The 23,206-nt window shown below is 41.4% G+C and overlaps 1 protein-coding gene across 6 annotated transcripts in view; it reads right to left on the reverse strand.

The window, feature by feature from the left end:
• FAT3 (FAT atypical cadherin 3) overlaps positions 1-23,206 on the reverse strand; it is a 634,277-nt gene that overhangs the window by 21,446 nt on the left and 589,625 nt on the right. For 5 of the 6 annotated variants that reach the window (XM_019737552.3, XM_074335615.2, XM_019737551.3 and 2 more), the window contains 3 exons: positions 15,049-15,183; positions 13,064-13,221; positions 6,546-7,014 (listed from right to left, as the gene is read on the reverse strand). In XM_019737552.3, coding sequence (XP_019593111.3) covers positions 6,546-7,014; positions 13,064-13,221; positions 15,049-15,183 — 762 coding nt within the window. The remainder of the gene's footprint in view (positions 1-6,545; positions 7,015-13,063; positions 13,222-15,048; positions 15,184-23,206) is intronic. The other variant, XM_074335616.2, reaches the window with a different exon arrangement.

Below are 23,206 nucleotides of genomic sequence, written 5' to 3' on the forward strand. Positions count from 1 at the left end.
TTTTTAACTTGTTAAACCACAATTACTACTTTTGCACCAACCTAACAGTATTGAGATACATGTTAAAACACAAAACAAAACAAAACAAAACAACACCAAGGAAAACAATGACACAGCTTCTCTCCTTTCAAATCTGGCAGAATGAGAAGTGTATTTTTAAGCCTTGCCTCAAAGCTGTGCTCTTGTCTACCATACTTTTAGTTATAGTGGATGCAGATGGTTTTGAAATCGGCACCCAGACAAACTTAAAACGCCCCCTCCTTTCTTTGCTCAAAGAAGAACATCGCAAAACCCATTAAATGCAAAAATAGAAATGGTTTGAGCAATTACAGAGTGAATTTGGGCTGTGCAGGCAAATAATCAAGATAATTCCTATCTTACTCCTTTGACTTATTAGTCGTTTTCTGACCTGATTCACCCAGGTAATGGCCTCAACCCTGGGTCCTTCTTGCCAGCGTAGGTGAACATCGTTCCGATTCGGTTGGGGTGCCTCGATAAGAAAACATCTGCTGGCTGCACAAAGGTGGAAATAACGACAAATGTGCAACTAGCACTTGGGATCTGAAGTCAGCATCAAGTGCTATGCTTGCTGAATTACGGATTTCATTTAGAAACTCCCAGAACTTACATGATTGGGGAGGCAGCTGTGATACGGCGGTGAGGCCCTGGACGCAAGGGTATGTTCTGGCTTTTACCCAGCAGCTGGGTGTGTTCACAGGCAAAGCCGCCTGACCTCTAGGACCCTCCCTATTTTTATTTGATAATTGAGCTCATTAATACCCACTTCACAGAGGATAATAAGTTTCCGGATCCATCAACCACAATGCAGCACACAAACATTAGGTGCTTTATTGTGGTCATTATTGCAATGACTATAGATTCTAAAATCAGCTCTGTTTCTGTGTTACTGATAAACCAAACAACTGAAAGCGATGGGAGTTTTTGATTCCGACTTTTAGGCTGAAAATTGGGAAATACTGAAACTTCTAGAGGGTGTATTATCACGTGAGATGCTAAACCTCAGTGGGAGGAGCTCAGCTACAGGTCATGGCCTCTGCTATTTCTTCACCATTTCAACTTGTAGTCACTCTGACTTTTCTCTTTCACCAAGCAGGGTACATACAATACCTCTAGACCTTGTAAAATAAAAACCTTTGAAGATGGGACCCGTAACTTGCCCTAGGAAAGCTGGCTCACATTTCATACATTGTATACAGGGACAAGCTTTCAATATTTTCTTTGAGGATTTGGAAACATTTAACGTGTTAACATTAGGCACACAGTAAGTTCTCATCTTCTAGCATGTTCTTTTGTGTCTGCATATAATCTGATTCCTTTAGGATTTTGCGTTTCTCTATTAGTTAGTAATGCTATTACCATGAGGGTTTTCCCAATTATATATTAACGAAAAATTTAACTCGGTATTTAGAAGAAAGCCACCCAGAAAAAAGGTTTTCCCCATAAGCAACGAAACTCGAATTATCTTCACTGTACCTTCACTGGGAGCATGGTTTTTCCCTTTTCTGCCCTCTGTGTTCAATGTACCAGTGGATTGAGCACAGATGGGGGACATTATTCAACTCCCCTAAGCCAGCTGTGAGGGGAGGGAGGCCATACAGTGGGATCCGTTGGTCACAGAAACAGCTGTGGGACCCCAGAATTTAACATAGAGCCCAGCACACATCAGGCACTTAATTAAAGTCTGATGGACCAAAATGATCTAGATCCTTACAAGTTAGGGACACAAAATACTCAGCAAAATATCACCCAAAGTAGCATGGATAGTTTTGTTGCTGAAAACACTTTTATGCCCAATTATCTGTAACAGCTAAGAACTTGTTGTTTCATGCTTAGAGGAAGTAGGTAGACACTATTACTTTTATCTTTGAAGGGTGAACCCAAACACCTAACTGTGTGGAGTTCAATTTTTACATGAAAACAATTATAAAAATGCAGGATGAGCATCTGACATTCAATTCCAGAATGTCCTATGTTGGCTTAGCGCTTCTGAAATTCACTGACTCACATTCTTGCAAACACGGAATTTACTGAGATTTCCAAATATTAGCGGTTTTCAAACTCAGATGTGCATAGTACTTTGGAGACTTGTTAAAAAGAGAGATGCCTGAATTCCACCCTCGCAGATTCTGGGATTCTGATTCATAGGTTTGGGTCTTTTTTTTCCCCCCCCTAACTTTTCACTGAGAAATTTTTCTTGGTAGAAAGTTCAGGAATTTGCAATTATGATTCAGTGACCTAGCAGAAGATTCTTCTGACCTGGACAGCAAATGATGGAGGCAAGTAAATAGATTTTCTTTTTCCTTTAACAGGTAAGACTCTTCTATAATAAAGTCTCATTTTAATAAGGTCCTCAGGTGATGTGGACACACCTCAGAGTCTGAGATCCACCATGTACAATATGTGAAAACAAAAAAAGGAACTATTAAGTTGGTGCAAAAGCAATTGAGGTTTAAAAGGCTAAAAATAATTGCAAAAACAGCAATTACTTTTGCACCAATCTAAGTTTTCTTAGGTTTCAGGGCAGTTAAGAGACACAGAGAGAAATCAGTGTATCACCTAGGGATCCTGTTAAAATACTGATTTTAATTCAGTGGGTTTGGGGTGGGACCTGAGATGCTGCATTTCTAACATTCCCAGTGACGCAGAGGCTGCTGGTCTCTGGACATACTTTGAGTAACAAGGGTTAAGAGCATAGGTTGGAGGGTTTCACAAACCTGGATCAAATCCTAGCTTCCCCACTTTACTAGCTGTGTTTGCTGGGCTAGTTGTTTAACTGCTCTGGCTTGTTTCTTTGTCTGTAAAAAGAGGGTGGATGGGGGGAAGAACTGATCCCAGAGTATTCTTGTGAGAATTAAGTATCACAACGAATAAGCACTTGCAAGGTAAGCACTTAGCAAAGTACCAAGCACACAGTAGATTTTAACAAACGGCAACTTTTCACTTTAAAATTTAAACTTCCAGTCTCATGCAAAGCTGTCTGAATAACTATTTTTGGTCTGGTGACTGCCTGGCTTGCTAATTGCTGTGCCAAATTATAGCTTAGCCTCAACTAGGTTTTCCGGTAATGGGCTTAAGCTCAGGAGAAGGCATGGAGGACTGAGGACTCCTTATTCAGATTGTGGGTGCTCACTGGGCTGCTCCCTACCCACTGGGTCTGGAAATTCAGGGGTCAGGATGGGACCAGGCCATTTCTTCTCCACAGTGATTGCTATTTCCAGTTCATGTTTATGAAATACATGTAATTTTCAGGCTTTACTGAGAGAGCCTCCCCTCTGTGGTTGATTTACAGAGTCATATTTACACTCTTATTACAAGTCAGTGTTCTGAGCTCTGACTCCCCTGGGGTCCCCATGGCCTGCTCCTGGGACAGCCAGAGTCATAACACTGGTAAAACATGCTGATCATGTAATTCCAAGCTGGCAGATGTGGCTTCCTTGCCTTTCATGCCAAGGGTTTGATTAGATTTGGAGGTGGTTAAAGCAGAATCCTGTTTCTCTGAAAGAACATGCTTCTTGTTGTAGGTGCCTGTTTTAAAAACTCTGAATGTTCTGGAATACTGTGATAGGATAGCCACAGTTTGAGAGTGGGTCTGTCACCAGGACAGCCAGTGACCAATACTCCAGTATTCTTCAGTGGTCAAGAGAATGATTATGCTAAAATATGTATGCTGGAATTTTAGAGTAACACATAGCACAGGGTTTCAACAACAGTTAGATTTTTTTTTTTTTTTTTTTAAATCAACATTCTCATGTGCTTGGAGTCCCATTCTAAGCACCTCACGCTACTTTCTCTAGCCCAGATTTCCTCTTTGAATACTGCATGCATTCCAGCTTTTGATCTGGGGAAGCAAGACTCTCTCCCTATGATTAGACACTCCTGGCAGCCGAGGGAATTCTTTATGGCATGAATATTCTTTCATTAATAACTCAGTCTTATTGTTCTTTTTAAACTACCAATCATAACTAAGATGATTTTCCCCTTATTTTAAATAACCTTATAATTAGCTACATAGTTTCACAGATATGAGTTAAAGGCCAAATTGTTGGTTCTTTCTTTTCTCCCCCGCTACGTCCCCTCCCCTTCCCTTTTTGCCACCAATTTAGGGAATTTGCGGATAGGATACAGGGACCCAGCAAAAAATTCCTCTAATATGAACAGATAATGGGGGCAAGAAAATGGATTCTCTCTCTTTTCTTAGAAGCCAAGGCCTCATCCCTACAGCGAGGAAGCAGGTAGGTACCTCCTCACACGTCAGAAGAGAAATCCTGGGCCTTTGGTTCCTCAGAGATGCAACAGAAGCCCTCTTCTTGGACTTCCCGGTGGGTATCAAGGAGTTTGCTAGCCCTGGGCTCTGTACTGCTGTGCATGAGAGCCCCAGATTGCTCCATCTGGACGATGCCCTGGGGGCTGCTGAGATACGGACCACGGTGCCCCCTCAATTAAACAGAGGTAGGAGGCTTGAGAGAAGGGAGTTGTGTAAATGGAGGTGAGAGAAGATAATTTCTTTGTTTTAGGAAAACATAAGCCACCAAGTACACAGGAGAGACATGAACAGATAAGAGGCTCTATCACCTTGGAAGAAAGGGCATCTGTTCCTGTTGTGGAACAGGTTTCTGTTTCACCTGTTGTGGAATCTCAATTGCAATCACAGGGGGGAGTGGGGTGCAGGGGCCCAAAGAGGAGCATGAGAGAGCATATAGGCAAGATTGGGCCCCTGGGGAGGGGAACGCAAGTTCTTTAGGCCGTGTGAAAAGTATACGACAGGTGGGTCCTCAGAGATGGAATGGGGTTAAACCAAACGAAATTAAAAAATAGAGGAAATTTGTTGTTTCTCATTTGGGTCATAGTCATTTCATGAACATACCTGCACTGAATACTTAAAGATTTCATGGCAATTAAAAAAAAACCCACAAACTTAAAAGGCACGCTGAAAGCAAGATTCCACGGTCTTTTCCTTAATGCAGTGCTTATCATTATTATTTTAAAGATAACCCATTGTGGAGGCCCATAGCTTCGCCAGCAAAAACAATGTCCTGCCATCGTTAAAAGTATGTTACAATTTGTGGCTCTGCACCCAGCATTTGACATGGAGTGGTGTTCTATTTCAACCCAATTTAATTATATGCTCCTTTTATATATTGTAGATGGCTCACACTGGCAGAATTGTTTTCCTGGTGAAAAACTGGCCATGACTTGTCATAATGGGCTGGTTTATAGAACCACTGAAGTATAGTTACTGCCCATCATTCGGGAATTATGGCACCATAACAACCCTTTATTTACATATACTGCTGAGACAGTAAAAACAGCAAATAGATTTCTTAAATCGAGAAGGCAGAAATTTTCCCCCAGGGCACTTGGCCCTCATTGTGGCGGTAACATGTGCAAGTCTAAATAACTTTGGTGTCTGTATTTCGGCAGTGCATCATTTCATGGACAGTTTATAACATTCTAATAATAAAATGGACTCTAAATTTGGAGTTGGGCTTCACGAACATTAGATGGTAATGTGCACAGCAGAATCTCTAAGTGATTTGTGAGGAAGGTTTAAATTTGCTAATCACACTACCGCTGAGAGACTCCGCAAAGGGGCTGGAGTGGAATCAGTGGCTGGGCTGTTAGGAGGTGGCAAAACCTTCAACTGGGAGAGCGCCTGACCTAGTTTGCATTAGCAGATACCTCACCTAGGTAAAGACGGGGTTTATCTTTAGACTCCTAAGACTTACATAATCTTGGCTCTTCCCTCGAACAATAGAAATCCTCTGTACGTCTCCCCACTCTTTTTTGGGGGGGCCCACCCTATTCTTTCTTTCATCTTCATGATGTATCTTTGGGAAAAAATTTTATTGGGGTAAAGCATCATACCCTCATTGGCTATTTATCTGTCCTGAGGTTTCATGTAAATTGCCCTCCCTGTCCTTACTCTTGACTTTCCACTCCTTTATAGAGTTGTCACTAGACTTACTTTTAATACACACATTTTAAAACCATGCTCCAAAGCATCTCCACTATATTTCTATTCTGGGGTGGTGGGTTTACCCTCCGCATCCCCCCTTTAGCTTCTGGTACAATTATATCTGCCTACGTGTGAAAAAATTGTGGGTGGTGGTCATAACTCAGATTGCTACCAATCATTCTGCAGTGACGTGCAAGTGACTCGAGGGCAAACACTTAAAAGGGGGTCCTATTCCTCCAAGCTGCTGAGGCCTGGAAGGGTGTGGGGTGGACAGGGAAGGGGGCAGCTGTGATAGCATCTCTGGGCTCCTGTGGTCACTGAACTGCACCTATGGGATGCTGCAAATGGATTGGCTAAACTGGACATTCCTGTCATTGCCAAGCTCTGGACTGCTGTAAAGGAGATTAAGAAGCTCTGCTAGCATCTTCAGTGAATACTCCTCGCAGGGAGAGCACTTGGGTTGGTAACACATGTGAGAGGGAGGTCCCCTGCAGGTCCATCCCTCCCCCACCCCACTCCTCCACCCCACCTTTTTCCTGGCAGGGTCCCCAGCGCACATTGCACTCACCCCCGGAGGGCAGGCCGGTGCAGCTGCCCCCATGTTGGCAGGGGCTGCGCTCACACGCATCAGGGTAGAGCACGCAGCCCAGCTTCAGCTCGGTCAGGCCCACCACCTCGGCGAAGCTACTGCGCTTGTTCTGTAGGGGCAGCTCGTTGTTATTCAGCACGACCGAGTCCAGGCAGCCCTGGAAGCCGCTCAGCACCTGTGTGACCCGCGTGTCGGTCAGGCTGCGGATGTTATCGGCCTGCACTAGGGCCCCAAAGTAGATGGTACTCTCGGTGCTCAGCCTCTGGAAGTAGAGGGGTGCCCTGCGCCGCTCCACGTAGCTGTCGTCCAGGGACAGGCTCGTGAAATTGCGGTTGAGCTCCAGGAAGACGGAGTGCCAGCTCCCATCGTTGACCGCGCGGCCCGAGATGCCCAAGATTCCTGGGCCACTGCCACAGTCCAGCTGGAACCACAGCTTGCCATCCACGATCTGTGCGGGGAATGACACCAGAGTGCTGTTTAATATGCCCTATAGATACATCCTGTACACCCTGTTCCCAACAAGGGAAAGGAAGACAGACCTTCCAGGTCACTAAGAGCTAAGGAGGTATAAATGTCACCCGAATTCATAAAAATACACTGAACCAGTCTTTCCAAAATGTGTTTGACTCATGACAGGCCTGTTAGGGATTACTGCATTCTCACAAATGGAGTATTTCTCTATGCTTCAGTATGTTCCAGAGATAACCCATTCTTTGGGATTCTCATTTATGCCTCTATGGCTCCATGGATTCTCTGGCACCCTCTCTTCCTGATATATATAAATATATTATATATAATATCTCCAAAAAAGGTATACACATTTTAAGAAAGAGAAAAAAAATTGTATTCAAATTGTAATATTCAATATATACCAATAACGAAAAATGAATACAAGTCACATTTGATTTCTGCAATTACTAGACGTGCTCAAGGTGGTTACCATCAGCTTAATTTTAATACAGTTGTTTCCTTTCTTAAAATTGTATACATTTTTTTTCGACACCCTCTGTATATATGGAAGACACAGGGCTCTGTGAACCAGGCAGAGCCCTGGGAATTTAGGAATGGGAAATCGAACTGGGGCTTTGTCCTGTATCACCCAGGTCACCTGGAGAGAGTTACCAGGTTAGCCTCTCTGGGTTTCTGACCCCTTATCTGGAGAGCAGAGATAACTGCTGTGGATTAAATTACATGGAGACTGTGTCTACTACAGAATGGTTAGCCACATCATACACAGTTAGTACATACATACTCTGCTCTGTAATGCAAATGTATGAATGTAAAAGACTGGAGACAAATATTTATTTTCTTTTCAGAGAGCTTTCCTGTGTAACTTGTGTTGTTGCCTTTGTCATTTTTTTTGTTCAACAAAATGGACTGAACAGATATTGTAAATCATCAGAATACTCGCTCAGTGACAATTCCTGGATAATACCCATATTTTTATTTTAATGTGAGTAATAAAATGGCCAAATGTGACTTTGGGGACTACCTTCCTCTGCACAGTCCATCTGCTGTTATGCTTCATGGCTAGAAAGTGGTCTATCAAGGAAAATCTGGTGGTGAGGGTACGATTCATCTAAGGTTTTGTAAAAGGACGTGTTCAATTAATATATTATTTGGTCCATTTTCCTCCCTAACCCTACTCCCTACCTCTTGGGATAATAACCAAGTTACAAATTTACCCAGGAGATCGGATATGGCTCTGATATACTCACATACACTGAAGCTCTGTAACTAAGAAACATAAAGTTATCGCATACTGACACTGAGCACTGTTACGTTTCCCCCTTTTTTTTTCTGTTGAAAGAAATACCAGCAGAAACACCACTGAATAAATATGAAGCCAGAGGCCTACATGATCCCCAGCTTTTTTAAAGATAAAATTCATTTGTATCTTGAAAATTCGAGGAGTTTGGAATTATAAGCCTTGTTTAGCTGACAAACTAGAACACTGATGCCCAAAGCTGCCTTACAAAAAGTTAATCGTTTGCTATTTCACAAGTATATTATACCATGGAGAGAAAAGAATGCTTTTATATCCTCTCATACTGGAAAATTATACTCTGATCATATTTAATTTTTCTCTGTCTTCAGAATAGGGCTTACCCAGTTTTAAAGGATCTCTCTTTTAAGAGGACAAAGCTTTCTCAAATCAAAGGGAGAGATATTTTAGTAGAAATTGGGGTATGCATGAAACTGTAAGAAAAAGCCATAGCAATGATCTGAAATGATGTACTGGGTGGGGGAGATAGGCAATTTGTTCAATGTAATGCATAATTTGGAGAGCATAGCCCTAATGTTACAAAATATTTAGGTGCTCAGGGTTGTTTCAAATCACTGATGTGCTTTAACTCAGATCTTCAGTGGATTGCAGCTTGGGAGACAACATATCAGAGTGGCAAGAAGTTAGTTATCTTGCAGGAAAACAGGATTTTGGGTAAAAAAAGTTCAAAGTATGCTAACGGTCTCATTTCTTCAGATCCTTGGTGTGTGGCTCTAGGAAATGACCACAATCATAACACATATAAAGGGTTATTACATATTCTTTCCAGAGGGGACTTTATAAAAACCTGTTTTCAAGGCTGCCATTAATAGCTATCTGGCACACAGTAAGTGCTCAAAAATATGTTTTGAATGAATAAATTATCATACCAGCGCTCCAAGTCTTTTCTTTTGATAAACACTTGTAGTACTCCCAGCCTGTTTGCCTCTGTCAGAGGCCCTACTGACTAGCTGTCACTTTGGGCAAGTCACAGAATTTCTTTGAACCTGTTTCCTCACAGGTTAAAAAAAGATCTATACACGGGAGAGTGAGAATAAAAAATACATGTATGTGAAAACACTTTGTTAACTTTTCGGTATTTTATTATTATTGTAACATGTTAACTCACTTCTCAGTGGTACTCTGCTCAGAACTCTGGAATCTTGTGAGGAGCTTCCTTGTTACTCTTCTGAGGGGGGTGGGAGATGAGGGTAAGGGGGATGAAATATATGGTGATGGAAGGAGAACTGACTCTGGGTGGTGAACACACAATGGGATTTATAGATGATGTAGTACAGAATTGTACACCTGAAATCTATGTAATTTTACTAATAGTTGTCACCCCAATAAATTAAAAAAAAAAAAAAAAAAAAAAGAAAGATCTGGACAGTCCAAGTGGGCTGTTGTTTTTTGTTTGTTTTTAAAAATCAATGGAATTTTATTTTGATGAAAAACTCGAATTTATAATCATTCAGTAAATGAAAAGCAAGTATTTCACTTTCCTATCTCTTAAGAAAAACAGTCATTAGTAAATAAATATCTGTGAACAGATTAAGGGTAAAGCAGACTGGATGATAAACCACCCCTGATGTTCACACTCCTTGCATGTGACTCACTCTGACAGGGTGAAAACGGCACTGGAGATAAGCTGAAAAGATATGAGCACTGAATCTCACTCTAGTCATTCAAATAAACCTAAAGATAAATACTCATTTTTTGCTCATCATGGGCAGTAAACTATATACTTTCCCAAGTGGGCTGTTTTAAAAACCAAATGAATTGTCCCTGACCATCTTCCGTTGAATCCTGGAGTCTTAAGCTAGCCATACTTGAGACTCATCAAAATGAAGCAATATATAATACACGACTTCCCCAAAAGATAAAATATGTGATATTTCTAGATTAACAACGAAGGAAGTGTGCTTTTGCTCTAATACTGGACCTGAAAGACTGGAATAGGGAAAAAGCTAGCTGTGTCTGGCAAATCTCTCTTCATGATGTGACATGTTTTCTATTATAGGTTTAGGAGAGCCACAGAACCAATCCCACCATTTTCATTCTTGCTTTGGCTGCCAGGAAACTCAGAGTTATGGTTTGTGTTCAACTGAAGTAGCAACCCTTGGTCTATATTTTTCAATGATATTTTGCCCTTCCCACTTCATGGGTTGGCTCTGAATCTTTTGTTTTTATCTTAACGGTGCTTTGATTTTTATTGCATTTGGGTGTTTATAGTAAAACTGGAATCTCTTTTGGAAGTAACCAGGGTATCAATGGTAAACAGAAGAACGAGCACCTTTATTGCTACTAGAGATATCAGTTCTGCCTGTTCATGAGCATTTTCACTTCTTGAGGTCTCCGTGCAGTTCTTAACAGTCTTCAAGGGGTGCCCTTCACTGTACTGATTGTCTTAAGTACTTTTTAGAGAATGTGCTCTAACTGGGAAAATATAAACAACCAAGAGTGCACTTTAAACAAAGCATTTCAATATAGTCGTTGAACCAAAGTACAAGGCACATACCATACCTAAAACCAATGAAATTAAATCTTGCATGAGGCTGAAAATGTTAAGCAAACAGATTCAAATCCCCTAAGTGGATATTCCTGGCGACTACAGGAGAATATCTGCATTAGTTCAGTACAGCTGTGTTCTGCTTTGGGTAAGCCCAACATATGAAAAGCAAACTTACAGAACAGACAGAATGGGGGCGATTATTCACATCACAAAAGGATTAATGAGAGTCTCCCTTCAAATAGCAACCATCCCTAGTTTATAAGAATTCCATTTATAGAGATTCAATTTACTTTCAGACACATGCTTGTTTCATGAAATACAATCTACCATAGGAGCTAGAGCTGCCTAAAAGGTTTAATTATTCTTTTTTTCCATCCCCAGGGATCAGCACATTTTAGACATTTGCCAGTGAAGTGTCAAATGACAAGCTCCATTTTAGGGTCAAGCCATCCAGGTCCAATGTTTTTTTTTCTCTCTCTCAAATTTAATGCTATATAAGAGATTTGCTAATACAAAGTATTTGCCTCATAAGGATGCAACCACCAGCCATGTTAGAGGCTGACGGAGAAAAGAGGAAAGTCGGGGACATCCAAGCAGAGCCCCAAGGAGTTGGTATCTCTGAAAGGGATGTGCATTTTACAAGCAATTATACCAACCCCGACCTCACAGGGCTGTTTAGGAAGTGATCTAATGACCGAAGGTAAGGTGCTTTGGGGCCAGCACGGAATAAAGACGGGACTTAGGCCTTCGAGATTTTTTTCTTCTACCATGAATATTTGATTTGAATTGATTGTTCTCTAAAACTGCACATCCAGAGTGTCTCTTGCTTTCTTTTAAAAATACTGCTTTCCTTTCCAGAACTGAAATCATTATCTGAGTCAAATGAGTAATGATAGTGGGAGATTCCCCACAAAAGTAGCCAACTTTTAAACACTAATTCCCTGATCACTCACTCTTGGCCTCCAAATAATACCTGGCAATACCACAAGTGGGTAAGTAAAAGTCTACAAATGTTATAGGGGAAGCCACTGGCATTCAATGTCCTATATACTTTTCTCCCTCCAGGATTAAAGTCTGGGCCACCTGATCGACTTGGATGTGACCTATGAAACAATCAAAGGACAGAAGCTAGAAAGGTCCACCATCATCCCAATTAAGCCTAATGATAGAATCCTAGGAAGGAAACATTGCTAGCCATTTCCGCTTGAACAGGTATTTCCTGCTGGACAGACTCAGCGTGTCTCTGAATGCACTTACAATGGACTGATATAGCAACGTGGTAAGAATAACATTAGATTAAACATCTCTCCTTCCTTCTTCTCCCTTCTCCTCCCAATACTGGAGGGTTTAATCTGGCCTACAGATATCCAGAATATGATTTTTTTTATTTTTATAAAATGAGTTGTAGTGGTAAGACTGAGAGTAGGGGGAGAGGATGGAATTTAAGAGAATGGACTGAGAGAGACAGGAGGGAATGTCCAGGCCTTACCACTTATTAGCTATGCAACCTTGGGTAAATAACTTAACCTCGCTGAACCTCCATCGTCTATTTCATCAAATGGGGATAATCATACACATAACAAATTTATTATATTAACTTTATAATAAAACTCAAATGTTTATATAAAGCTGTTAGTATAATTGTTGTTTTCATGAAGGCACCAGAAGTTCTGAGCTGAGTACAAATGCCAGACTCACTCTATAGGAAATCTGGCTGCCTTTGGAAGGTTTCCGAGGCTGGGAATGATTTAAAAAATTGGGTTACTAAGGTCATGATGGGACATATGGAATCTTCTATGCCCCAAATCTCCAACTTCCTCCCTGAGCAAGAACAGAAGTTGCTTTCAGAGGTCAGTGGGGATAGACCCATGCGGTAGAAGAATATAGAGCCACTCTTTCTAAAGGACCACCCCTACTGTGGAATTGATTAGGAGATACATTCTAATGAACTGTTGAGTGATTACAGCTCAAAGGAGGCCGGCCCTTGAACTCACTCTAGAGAGATGCCCCAATCTACCAAGAGCCAATTTTGAAGCTGAATGTACAAAGGAAATGGGGTGTTGGCACACTGCCCAGTTCTGCTGCTGCTCCCCTTTGCCCTAAAGTCAGCTTTTGGTGTTCTGAATTTGAAAGACAAAACGATTTCAGCAGTCCCCAACCCAAGAGCCAAAATATTAACATGAGAACTGACTGCAGGAAAAGATAACCCACGTTAATTACCTTCAGAATTATGCAGGGATTTGCTCTGGTGTACATTATAATCCCATTGCTTTGCAGTGTTCGCAGACGCAGAGCGAGTTTAAAGTCCTCTTCTTTGCTATTTTCAGAAAGCCGGTATTTGATGTAACTGTTTCCAGCAAAACTGAGAGAAGTGTGCCCTGAAAAGACCATTATGAGAAGACACATACGCTTTTAACTTCCAGAAATGAGCAGGGACACATGAAATCACCCAACAACTACCAAGTAAGTTGATTAAAGACCATGGGAAGTTAATGAAGGCATTGAGGAGAACCATTTTTGATTAAAAACTGGTTCTCCATTTCAGGCCATACTCTAATTTCAAAGTGAAAAATATATTAACTAGTCAGATGCCAAAAAATCTTAGTTGTCTAATGCCAAGGGAAACTTGGTAAACTCTATAAGCAGAATTTTCTTAGTGTTGCTAAATTCCTAGTTCCCATTTTCTATAATGAGCACTATTAAAGGATACCTCTTTATGTCCACCCCTATCACTGAGGCACTCAAGAATTTTCAATTCCGTAGGTAACACAACCATATTTCCCATGTATTCTAATGCAAAATAGCCAAATTATGACATCTGCACTAATGTAAAAAAAAAGGTAGCTGATATAAAGGAAGTTCATGTCACGTGAAGTCACAGTTATACCTTCTGACCTTTAATTTCAAGGTTTCTCCTCCCAGAATTTTTGTCCTACTCACATTGCCCAATTCTCAGTTCGTCCTCTTTTTGATACTACCTCCAACTTTATGTTTTAATAAGCAAAGTAATAACTGCAAAGTTGTCTTGCTGGGATGAAAAGTGGAAAGTGTGCAAATCTACCAAATAGACGATAATTATGGACCATTAAAAGTTTTCTATATAGAAAGGATAAGGGGGATGGGCAGAAAGTGACATCTAAAGTTAGGTGGCTTGGCTGTACTGTCATCCTACATACTGTACCTGCTCTATGCATGGCCTGTATGTTGGGGTAGGGACAGAATATCTTTTAAGTCTAAGCCTTAGATGACTTCAAAGGCAAGTATGCTGGTGATCCCTTCGCTTCACGGGCAGCTCTGCTCTTAAAATCAACTATGAAAGCTTTGGCTTCCATTTTTAAGAACAGTGCTTCTCTTGCAAAGGCTGAATTTCTAGAACCTACTGCTTAGCAAAGTGCCTTTTTAATACTGGTCATAATTATTTTTTTATTCCCACTATAACTACTATTATAATCATTACTCAATAAATACTTCTTGGATTCTAAATTTGGTTATCAGTTATCAGTGTACCTGTATTTTAAGTATAGCCTCTACCAAAAAGAGGGTTCTATTGGTACCAGAAATGAACAATACTATTTTTAGAAGAAAAAAGTGGTAGAGAATATGTGAATCAAATGAAGTCTGAAATTGAGTGACGATCAGAAACAGGATTATTTGGGTTGAAATAACATAAAAGCTTATTTTTTTCTTTCTTTAAGACCCAGAGGTGAGCACCTCTCCTTTGGGTGACATGCAGTTAGTTAGACATTTCTAGTGGAGAGTCTGCTTACTTGGTGCTTTAGGCTGGGCTTTCCCTAGGAAAGGTCACCGGGACTGGCATAGCTCTACCTTCTTGTGTGCTTATGGGTTTATGCAGCCCTCTGAACTTCAAAGGTCATGCCACAGATACCCCAACTCCTCTGCCTAACCAATAGCCCTCTATGTCCCATAATTTCACACCCTTACATCCATGCGACATGACTGACATGTTGTGGTCTCCCCATTATACTATAAGGAGTCCACAGTCACTGCATGTATCCTTAGCAGTCTGCAGTGGCAGTAAGTCCCAAACACATTTGAGGGTGGATGTTAACTGCGGTCTACTCTGAAGGAAATGTTGCATGCAGACAGAAATATCTTCTGGAAGGGCTAGGGCAGTGTAATTTACTCAAGGGCAAATACTTCAGGTACATGAATTTAGACCCTTGTCATTCCACCGCACTCTGCACCTGAGCACTCTCCGAGCTTCCCCGGTGGACACTGGCAGAGAAATGGCCTCCTGCTGGCTTCGTAACTGACACACTGCATGTCCCCAGGACACGGCTTCTCCACGCAAGGATCGTTGGACCCCGGGCACAGTCCTCCTGTGACAAAGGGGGGACACGCATGATCAGTACAAAGGGAATCACCCTACACTCCAGGGAACACAGAATGTTTCAAGAACTGGGCTCTACAAGCTCTGAGCTAAAAGACAAAGAGGCCACCCAGAAGCTGGAGTACCTCAGTGGGCTTTCCCGGGTGTGGGTGCCCATCAAAGGTCCCTGCATCTACCCAAAGCTCACTGTTAGACTGAAGGAGCTTGGGTGCAAAGAGAAAATGGAGTGTCTACTTTTAGGCTAAAATATGCTAAGGTTGTGACTGGACCAAGTTCATCTGAAAAAAACAACAACACACACTACATAAACTCTGGTAGTATTTCTTGGAGTGGGGTTCCTGCATACTGGTGGCCATTTGAATGCGTCACTTGCATTTAGATTTCTTCTATACCCCTGAAAAATTAGGGGTAGACATCAGAAGATGTTAGCTGTTGTTCTCAGAGGGGGAGAAAAGATGTTTCTAAAGAAAAGTATGACTAATTCTAAATTGTGAAAGCACAATTCACATTGTTTCCTAATCCCTTCTGTGAGATGCTATTGTATTGATTTGCTGTAAATGTGCCCTACTGGTTGTCAAAAATAGTAGCATTATCCTTGGCAAAGGAAGGCTTCCTTTTTACTTGTTCGATGTTCACAGCACAGTAAGATAAAAGGTTAATCCCTCACACAGGAAATCCTGGAAAGCAGATTAACTGATTAAGGCAGAATTCAGGCCCCAAGTGAGATATTTCAGAACTCTGGCCATGGCGAATACGGGTCCACTGAAAGAAGTGCTCTTTTCAAAGGTCTTGGATACTTCAAACATAATGAGACCACTTTCAGCTTGGTGAGAGTTGAAGCGGTAAAAGTACGACAGAAAAGGAGACACAAATGAAAAATAACCCACAATGAGGTAACAGGGGCCTAGAGGAGCGCTGCTTCTCTGTGAACTGAGACCAGGCCGACCAGCAGCAGCTCTTTTCCTCAGCAAGATCTGGCCCATTATCGTACCCCTTTCCATCCAAACTCTTTCCTCACCATTAAGCATGTTGTCCTATTATACAGTCACTTCTTTGTCCAGGAGAAAGCAAAAATTTAATGCTAACAACATACAAACATTTGAAGAACTGTAATCCTGGGGAAGCATAATGTAAGTAGCACCGGCAAACTCAGAATTCATAAATCCTATTTTCCACTGATTTAGAGCTCAGCCAAAAAAGATACTCTTGGCAATGATCCAGCTTACAAAATCTTCAAAGATGAAGGGATTTTTAACTGAAAATTTAGTGTGATTTCTACAAATGGTTGTAAAAGACGTAAGGGCCCTGAAATATATCTTCCTATTTCCGTTCCAAGAAACCTTTATTCCTGCTACTTATTTATAAATATTTACAATACTTCAAAAAGCTGTTTAATCACCTCATGATGTGTTTTGAGAGGTTTTTGCTAACGAGTTTTTAAGCAACTTTTGGTGCATTCATTCAACAAATAACTTTTAAGGCCAATGATGTGATAGGCCTGGACATATAAAGATGAAAGGAAATGATCCTGCCCCTTCCTCCCCTCAGGAAACAACACCCAAACACATGATTACAATCCAGTAAAGTAACTGCTTTGCTAGACATATTTGAGTGCAATGGTAGTACCAGAGAAAGAACAGTTGTGTTTCCTGGGAGAATGTCAGAAGGCCTCGCAAAGGATGGGAGCATTTTAAACATGGGCTTGAAGGGGGCTTGAAGGATGAGATCCTTTGAGTAAGAAGGAACTGTGTTTCATGGGAATGCACCATCTATAGTTAGTGGCTTAACTGCATTCATGTGTTTATGCTTATTCAAGGTGTTCTCAATTCTATCATCTGACATTTTGCTGTCTCTGTGAGTGGCTTCCTTTCAGCTTCTGACGGCCTACATACTTCCAATTTGCTCCTAAATGTTGACTAGTTAGTATATGCTCAAAAAATGCAAACGGAGCACATGGTGGTGGCAATGTGCATAAATAACCACAAAATGCATAACATCAAATTGAGGGAACTCTAGATCACCGGGATGTTTCCTTCCAATTAGATACAGAAACACTGATTTATGTATTTAAGAAACCTGTTATTTCCCATTTCATGGACATGCTCCTTTCCATGTTCTATTTCAGCCAGCCTAAGGATATCCTTTCTATAAATTTCTACATTTCTGAGATACAGCTATATACAGAGAGTGCCAAAAAAATGTACACACATTTAAAAAAAAGAAAAAAATTGTTAAAATTGTAATAATATGTACTGATAACAAAAGATGAATACAAGTCACATTTGACTTCTGCAATTACAAGAGGTGCTCAAAGTGGTTACCATCAGCGTCTAGACACTTCTGATTATGGCAACCTATTGCTTGAGCAACATTGACCAAAGTGTCCACTTGTATACATTCTTTTGGCACCTCTGGTATATTACAGTCATGGTCTTTTCTGCTCTAATGCAATGGCTACATTGCATTATCAAAAACCCAGTTTAAAAGCCACTGTTTCAAAGGGGAGAAGAGGGCTCGATAATTTCAGACCCATGATAGCAAAGCTACTTTCTCTTACAAGAATTATGATAACATTTTTTAAGAGCTATTAAGTGCATATTATATATAAAAGCTAAACACTGCATGTCAAAATAAATACAACATTTGAGTACTTCTCCCTTCTTTTCACATGTTTTGACAATCTCTCTTGCCATTAGTCCTGCTCTGGTAATTAGCACAAGACTTTTCACTTTATCACCCATATCCCTTATATTGGGTTAAATCACAAAGCCACTTCGACTCACAACTGAACTTCAAACTCACAGCTCTTTTTCTTCTTTCCTTAAGTCATAACCATAGAACCCATATAATTTAATCTATTATATTAATGGATTATGTTAGATACAATCCCTGTTATAAAAACTCTAGCTAGAGGATATCTAAACATATATTAATATGAATATTATACTATGTGCATATAAATATTAGCTACATAATAATGTGCATTTCTATTTATTCTAGCAGCCACTGACTCTAATAGGTTATTTTTCTTTCTTTTTCTTTTTCGTAGGTTTTATTTTAAGGTAAAGGGGACAGCTCTTGGCAAGGGATCTGTGTCTAGATGCTCTAAAAAGCCTCTGGGGCCTCCTCCCCAGCCCCAGTCCTAGATGGGAGGTGCCATAAACATTCGGTCTCCAGCTGCTGCTGTCAGCTCGTTCGGCTCACAGTCCACGCTCTTGTGGCTCAAGGACGTAAGAAGGAAGATTAGAGTCAGAGGTCAGTGTAAATGTGACGGCCTCCTTAGCAGGGGCCGATATGAGCATGTGCACAAAATGCAGTCTATTCCCAGTAGAGAGAGACCTTTAGTTACTGAAAAAAAGGTTTCCCCTAACTAAATACTTCCCATATGCGATATTGTTCCCTCTCTATTAACTCTGATAAGAAACCAGGTCCTTCCTGAAACACATATTGTCAGAGGAACTTGACCTTTGTATGCCAGCACCTGAACAATGTTGTGTGGCCCTCACCCTCAAGATGTACCCTGATCTGGGTCCCGGGGACACATTCCTGGAGAGAACAACCATCTTTCCAGCCAAAGCATTAAATTCTCTAGCAACATACAATCCAGTATGCTTGAAATGAATGCTGAGGGGTTAACTGGTGTTCAGAAATCATATGTTTATGTCATTCCCTTTTCAGGGAAGTGTATATACCTACCATTGCAAAGAGCTTCACAGACCCTCTCTTTGGTGGCAGAAAGTGCCTCATCAGCTCCCGAGCACCAGTGAAGAGGCAACTGTGTCTGCTCCCATTGGCTTCCGGGAAGAAGTTTATCTTATTAACTATCATTAAATAACCCAGGTTTAATTAACTTGCGCTGTGATCCGTGACAGCTTGGGGGATGTGGGCTCTAGACCTACATGCTCTGCATCCCCAGGCATCCATCAATTTGGTGCCAGAATGAGCATGAAGGGAGAAGGGTCCCAGTTTATCAAACCAGCTGATGCCATTTGTTGTATGTCGGGGCAGGACAGAAACAGCAGACATTTTAGCAACTGTCAGAACATAAAGCAGGCAGAGAAAGCTCTGTTCCCTGGAGTAGTGTAATAGAAAATGGTGCTGTTTGACAAGCGGCACACGTGGCTTGTGGCCCTGACTAGTTGTTAAATTTATTTACTGTATGACTCTGAACAAGTCACTTGACGTCGCTGGGTCTCAATTTCTTTTTCTGAAAAATGAGGATAATGATTCTTCCTAGAGCTGTGAGAACTAAATGGACTAATATATGTGAAAGCAGCTTGCAAAGATAAAAGTTTATAGTAAAAAATTATTACTAAAAGGTCCCCAAACCGGGGATACTAGCTTGACTCAGCAACATGGCAGAGACGCAACATGAGTGCAATTATTTTTCTGCCATCATTTTTGGGTCCAATTCATAACTTATTTCAATTGACAAATAATATGAAATACTACGTGCATGGGAGGCGTGAAATAAAACCTGGAGCTTTCAATTAATTAGCATCACAGGCCACACGTAGCTGTGGAAACCCCTGGACCACCTTGTCACGGGCGGAAGTGTTCTTCTTTTCCTACAGTCTCTCCAAGAGAGGAACGTGTACACGATGTGGCCATTCTCCAAAAGAAGGCTTTCCACTTTCTGAAGTTTGGCTCAGATAGAAATTTAGGTCACTCTCTAAGAGTTAACAACATACAACTCACTTGAGCAGAAGCTTCAGAGCTTTGGAACCTGCAGGGAGGAGAAAGGTAATCCTCTTGAGGTTTTAGAAGGTTCTCGCTACGTAGTTAGTGACTCTTCTCCTTCATCTCCCCAGCATTGCCACAGGCCCTTGGAGTAAGTTTATGCCTTTAGCGAACACATCAGTATCTAGTTGTGATTATTATCTCTGATTCAACCTCTTGATTTATGTTTCTGCATCATTATATTGGGAATCCAATAACTAATGGTAAATCAATGGTAAACATTACACTGAAACCCCAATCACTAAATGGTAAACACCCTGAATGCATACATTTTACCAAGATGTTGTATCTCGGCAAATGCCACAAAAGTCAATAAGCTTCCCTCTTAATTCCTGGCCTGCCTAAAATTTTAAAACATTCTCTTAAGGTCTCTTGGCTTTGAAGTGGTCCCTGGTGGTTCTCCCAGAAGCACAGAATCATCTGTAATGTGTTTGCTTGGCTCAACCATACTTTCTGGATGATTTTGCTAAAGGCTAAGTGTAGTTTCATTAAAGACAACCTCCCTGGGGCAGTGGTGTGTGGGAGAAATACATGAGGGAATATCCACATGCTGAGAAGCTGGCATCACCACCGGGGGGTGGAGGGGGGGAATACCTCCCAACTTCTCCTCACACTTTGGGATTCCGTGGTGGAGATGAGGGACCTGCAGAGAGACCTATCTGTTATGAATGAAAAATAGAAACCTTCTAGTTTGCAGGAGGAACTTGGTCAAGATTCAGAGACAACACTGAAGGTTATTCGAAATCACCTATGGTACTGGGACTGCTGACTCTCCTCCAGGAATCAGCATTAACAATCCCCAGCCCAAGTGCAAACGCAATCTCAGATTTTTCTCTGCTTTTTAAAAAATCATCAAGGTTAAGTTTTAGGTATCTTACTGCATTAAAGAAGCTTTCATCATTTTATTTTATTGTGCTTATTGGAAGCATATTACCATGGCTGCCTCTCACAGTCTCTGTTTACCTGTCTTACTGAACTCCTTCCCAGGACTGTCCTGACTCCCCACCATCCAGTCCAACGGAGCTCCTTGTCATTTGCCCATTGCTAGTTCACGTTCCATGAAGATGGGGCCGTACAGCTGGTCACTCACCACTGTATCTTTCCAGCACCCTGATCAGAGCCGGGCGTCGTATTCAATTCACTACTGAGTGAATGAGCAAATGAAACGGTGCCCAGATCCCCAGAGGGCCTTTCTCTTCACTGCTTCCTTGTTTAAAATGCACTCCCTGCTTGGCAAGACCAGTAGGACCAACTGTATTGCTTTTCTTGGTCTCCTGTAAGTAGGACTGTGGACAGCCCCGTTATGCCTCTTCTGTGCCCCACCCACAACTCTTTATAGATCCTACTTGTTTACAGCTAAGGATCAAAGGGACTTCTATGCTTAGTCTAGGAAAAGAGGATTCAAGGGGTCATAACTATCCTTAGATATCTTGTAGAGGAGGAGTTAGACAGGTCAGCTTCTGTGTGGTTCTAAAGGATGGACTTGGGTGACATTACAAGGAGGCAGATTTTGGTGCACTGTAAGGGAGAAGGTTGTCTCAGGTCCACCCTGTGAGGTAGTCGGTGCCTGGTACTGGTGTTTAAACATTGGCTGAGTTACTGTGGCAGGGGTAGAGTAAACAGAATGTCTATAGTAGATGAGATAGGTGAGAGGTTGGATTAGGTGATTTTCAGGTTCCTTCTAAATCTGTGCAGAGGTGGTAGGATACAATGGTTAAGACTGCCAGGTGTGAATTCCGGCTTGGCCGTTTACTAGCTCTGGGATCTTGAGCAAGACAATTGACATTTCCAAGTCCTAGTTTCCTTAACGTTTGAAGAAAGTTAATGATACCTACCCTTTAGGGTTATTGTAAGGTTTAAATGCAATTATATATGTTTAGAAAAACAGCACACTAACTGGTAATGGCTCAATAAATGTTAGTTGCTATGTTTGTCCCTGCTTTCATCTGTGTACTGAATTGCACATTTCTTACCTCCATTCCTTTGCTCTAATGCCCCTTGGCCTGGAACCTTCCCTCCCCATCACCTGCCTAATTCTAGGCATCCTTTCAGACATAGTTCAGGTGGCATCACCCTCCGTGATGCTTCAGTGCTCCCCCTACTTCCCTGAGCAAACCCTTAGGACAGTGCCATATCTCATGGTTGAAGGCAGGACTGCAGCTGCACCACCTCTGCCTGGTATAGTGCTTCACCACGGCAAACTCTCCATTCATTTTATGTGGAGTGCCATTCCTTTTATTAGGTTCCATTCTGTGTTCCATAGCTGAATTGGGACTTGACAAATCAGTCATCTACTTTTATCATAACTCTTAAACACACGGGTCTTCAACTCTGATGGTCTCATGGGGAGTCCCTTCTCCTGGACAAATGTCTAGTTTATTATATATTTCTATATTAGATTTTTGAAAAATCAGTGAAAAATTTCCAAAATGGACAATCAGCTCAGCCCCACGTACCGCCCCTGATGCTCTGTCGTCTTGCTTCCCCTGCAGGAGGAGCTCAAGGGCACGTCTCATGCCCTCGTCATTTAGGTTGGTGTCAGGCTCTCTCAGCAGAGGGGCAATGTTCATTGAATGTCTACAGTTTTCCAGGTGCCACCTCACGACATCAGAACTTCGTATCTCTTGAACTTCTGTTCAAACGTGATGCTTGATGGTGGCTGGATTTTAATACGCCTATTTGGCACTCAAATTCAAGCTTGTGCTCATTTTGTCAAAACAACTAGCATTTTGGTTCAAGATGCTAATGATGTTAATTGGACCCAAAAATCTGCATGAGAAAAGTCTGCATGAGAAAAAGTTGGGAGCAGGATAAAGCATTGAGACCAAATACGTGTAAACATTACTACACAGCCCAGAATGGGAAGCGATCTCTATTTATCATCCTAATTATTCCACCACATGGTGGGAAAGTCCATTTATTGAACCTGCTGATCTTCCAGGGTAAACCAATGACTGGCCAATAAAACTGTGTGTGTGCATATGTGTGTGTGTGTGTGTGTGTGTGTGTGTGTGTGTTGGCGGACGGTGGGGGGGGCATTTGTTGCATTAACTCTCCTTTCTAATAAATGAGAAGATGCCTAAAATGCCTAATGCTTTCCTTAATAGCTCTTCATTGTATTTTTATTTAAGAAGACACTTTACAAGAAGTGAAAGAGCTATTATTACTATAACTAAAAGCGTGCCCCCTGAACCTGGAAGAAATTTTTTCTACTTTATCTTGCTGTGAGATTTCTCAAAGTTTGATTTCCTGACAGCCAGCATTAGAATCAC

The sequence above is a fragment of the Rhinolophus sinicus genome, chromosome 14 (assembly GCF_057876585.1).
Source record: "Rhinolophus sinicus isolate RSI-liver-muscle chromosome 14, RSI-T2T, whole genome shotgun sequence".
Taxonomy (NCBI): Eukaryota; Metazoa; Chordata; class Mammalia; order Chiroptera; family Rhinolophidae; genus Rhinolophus; species Rhinolophus sinicus.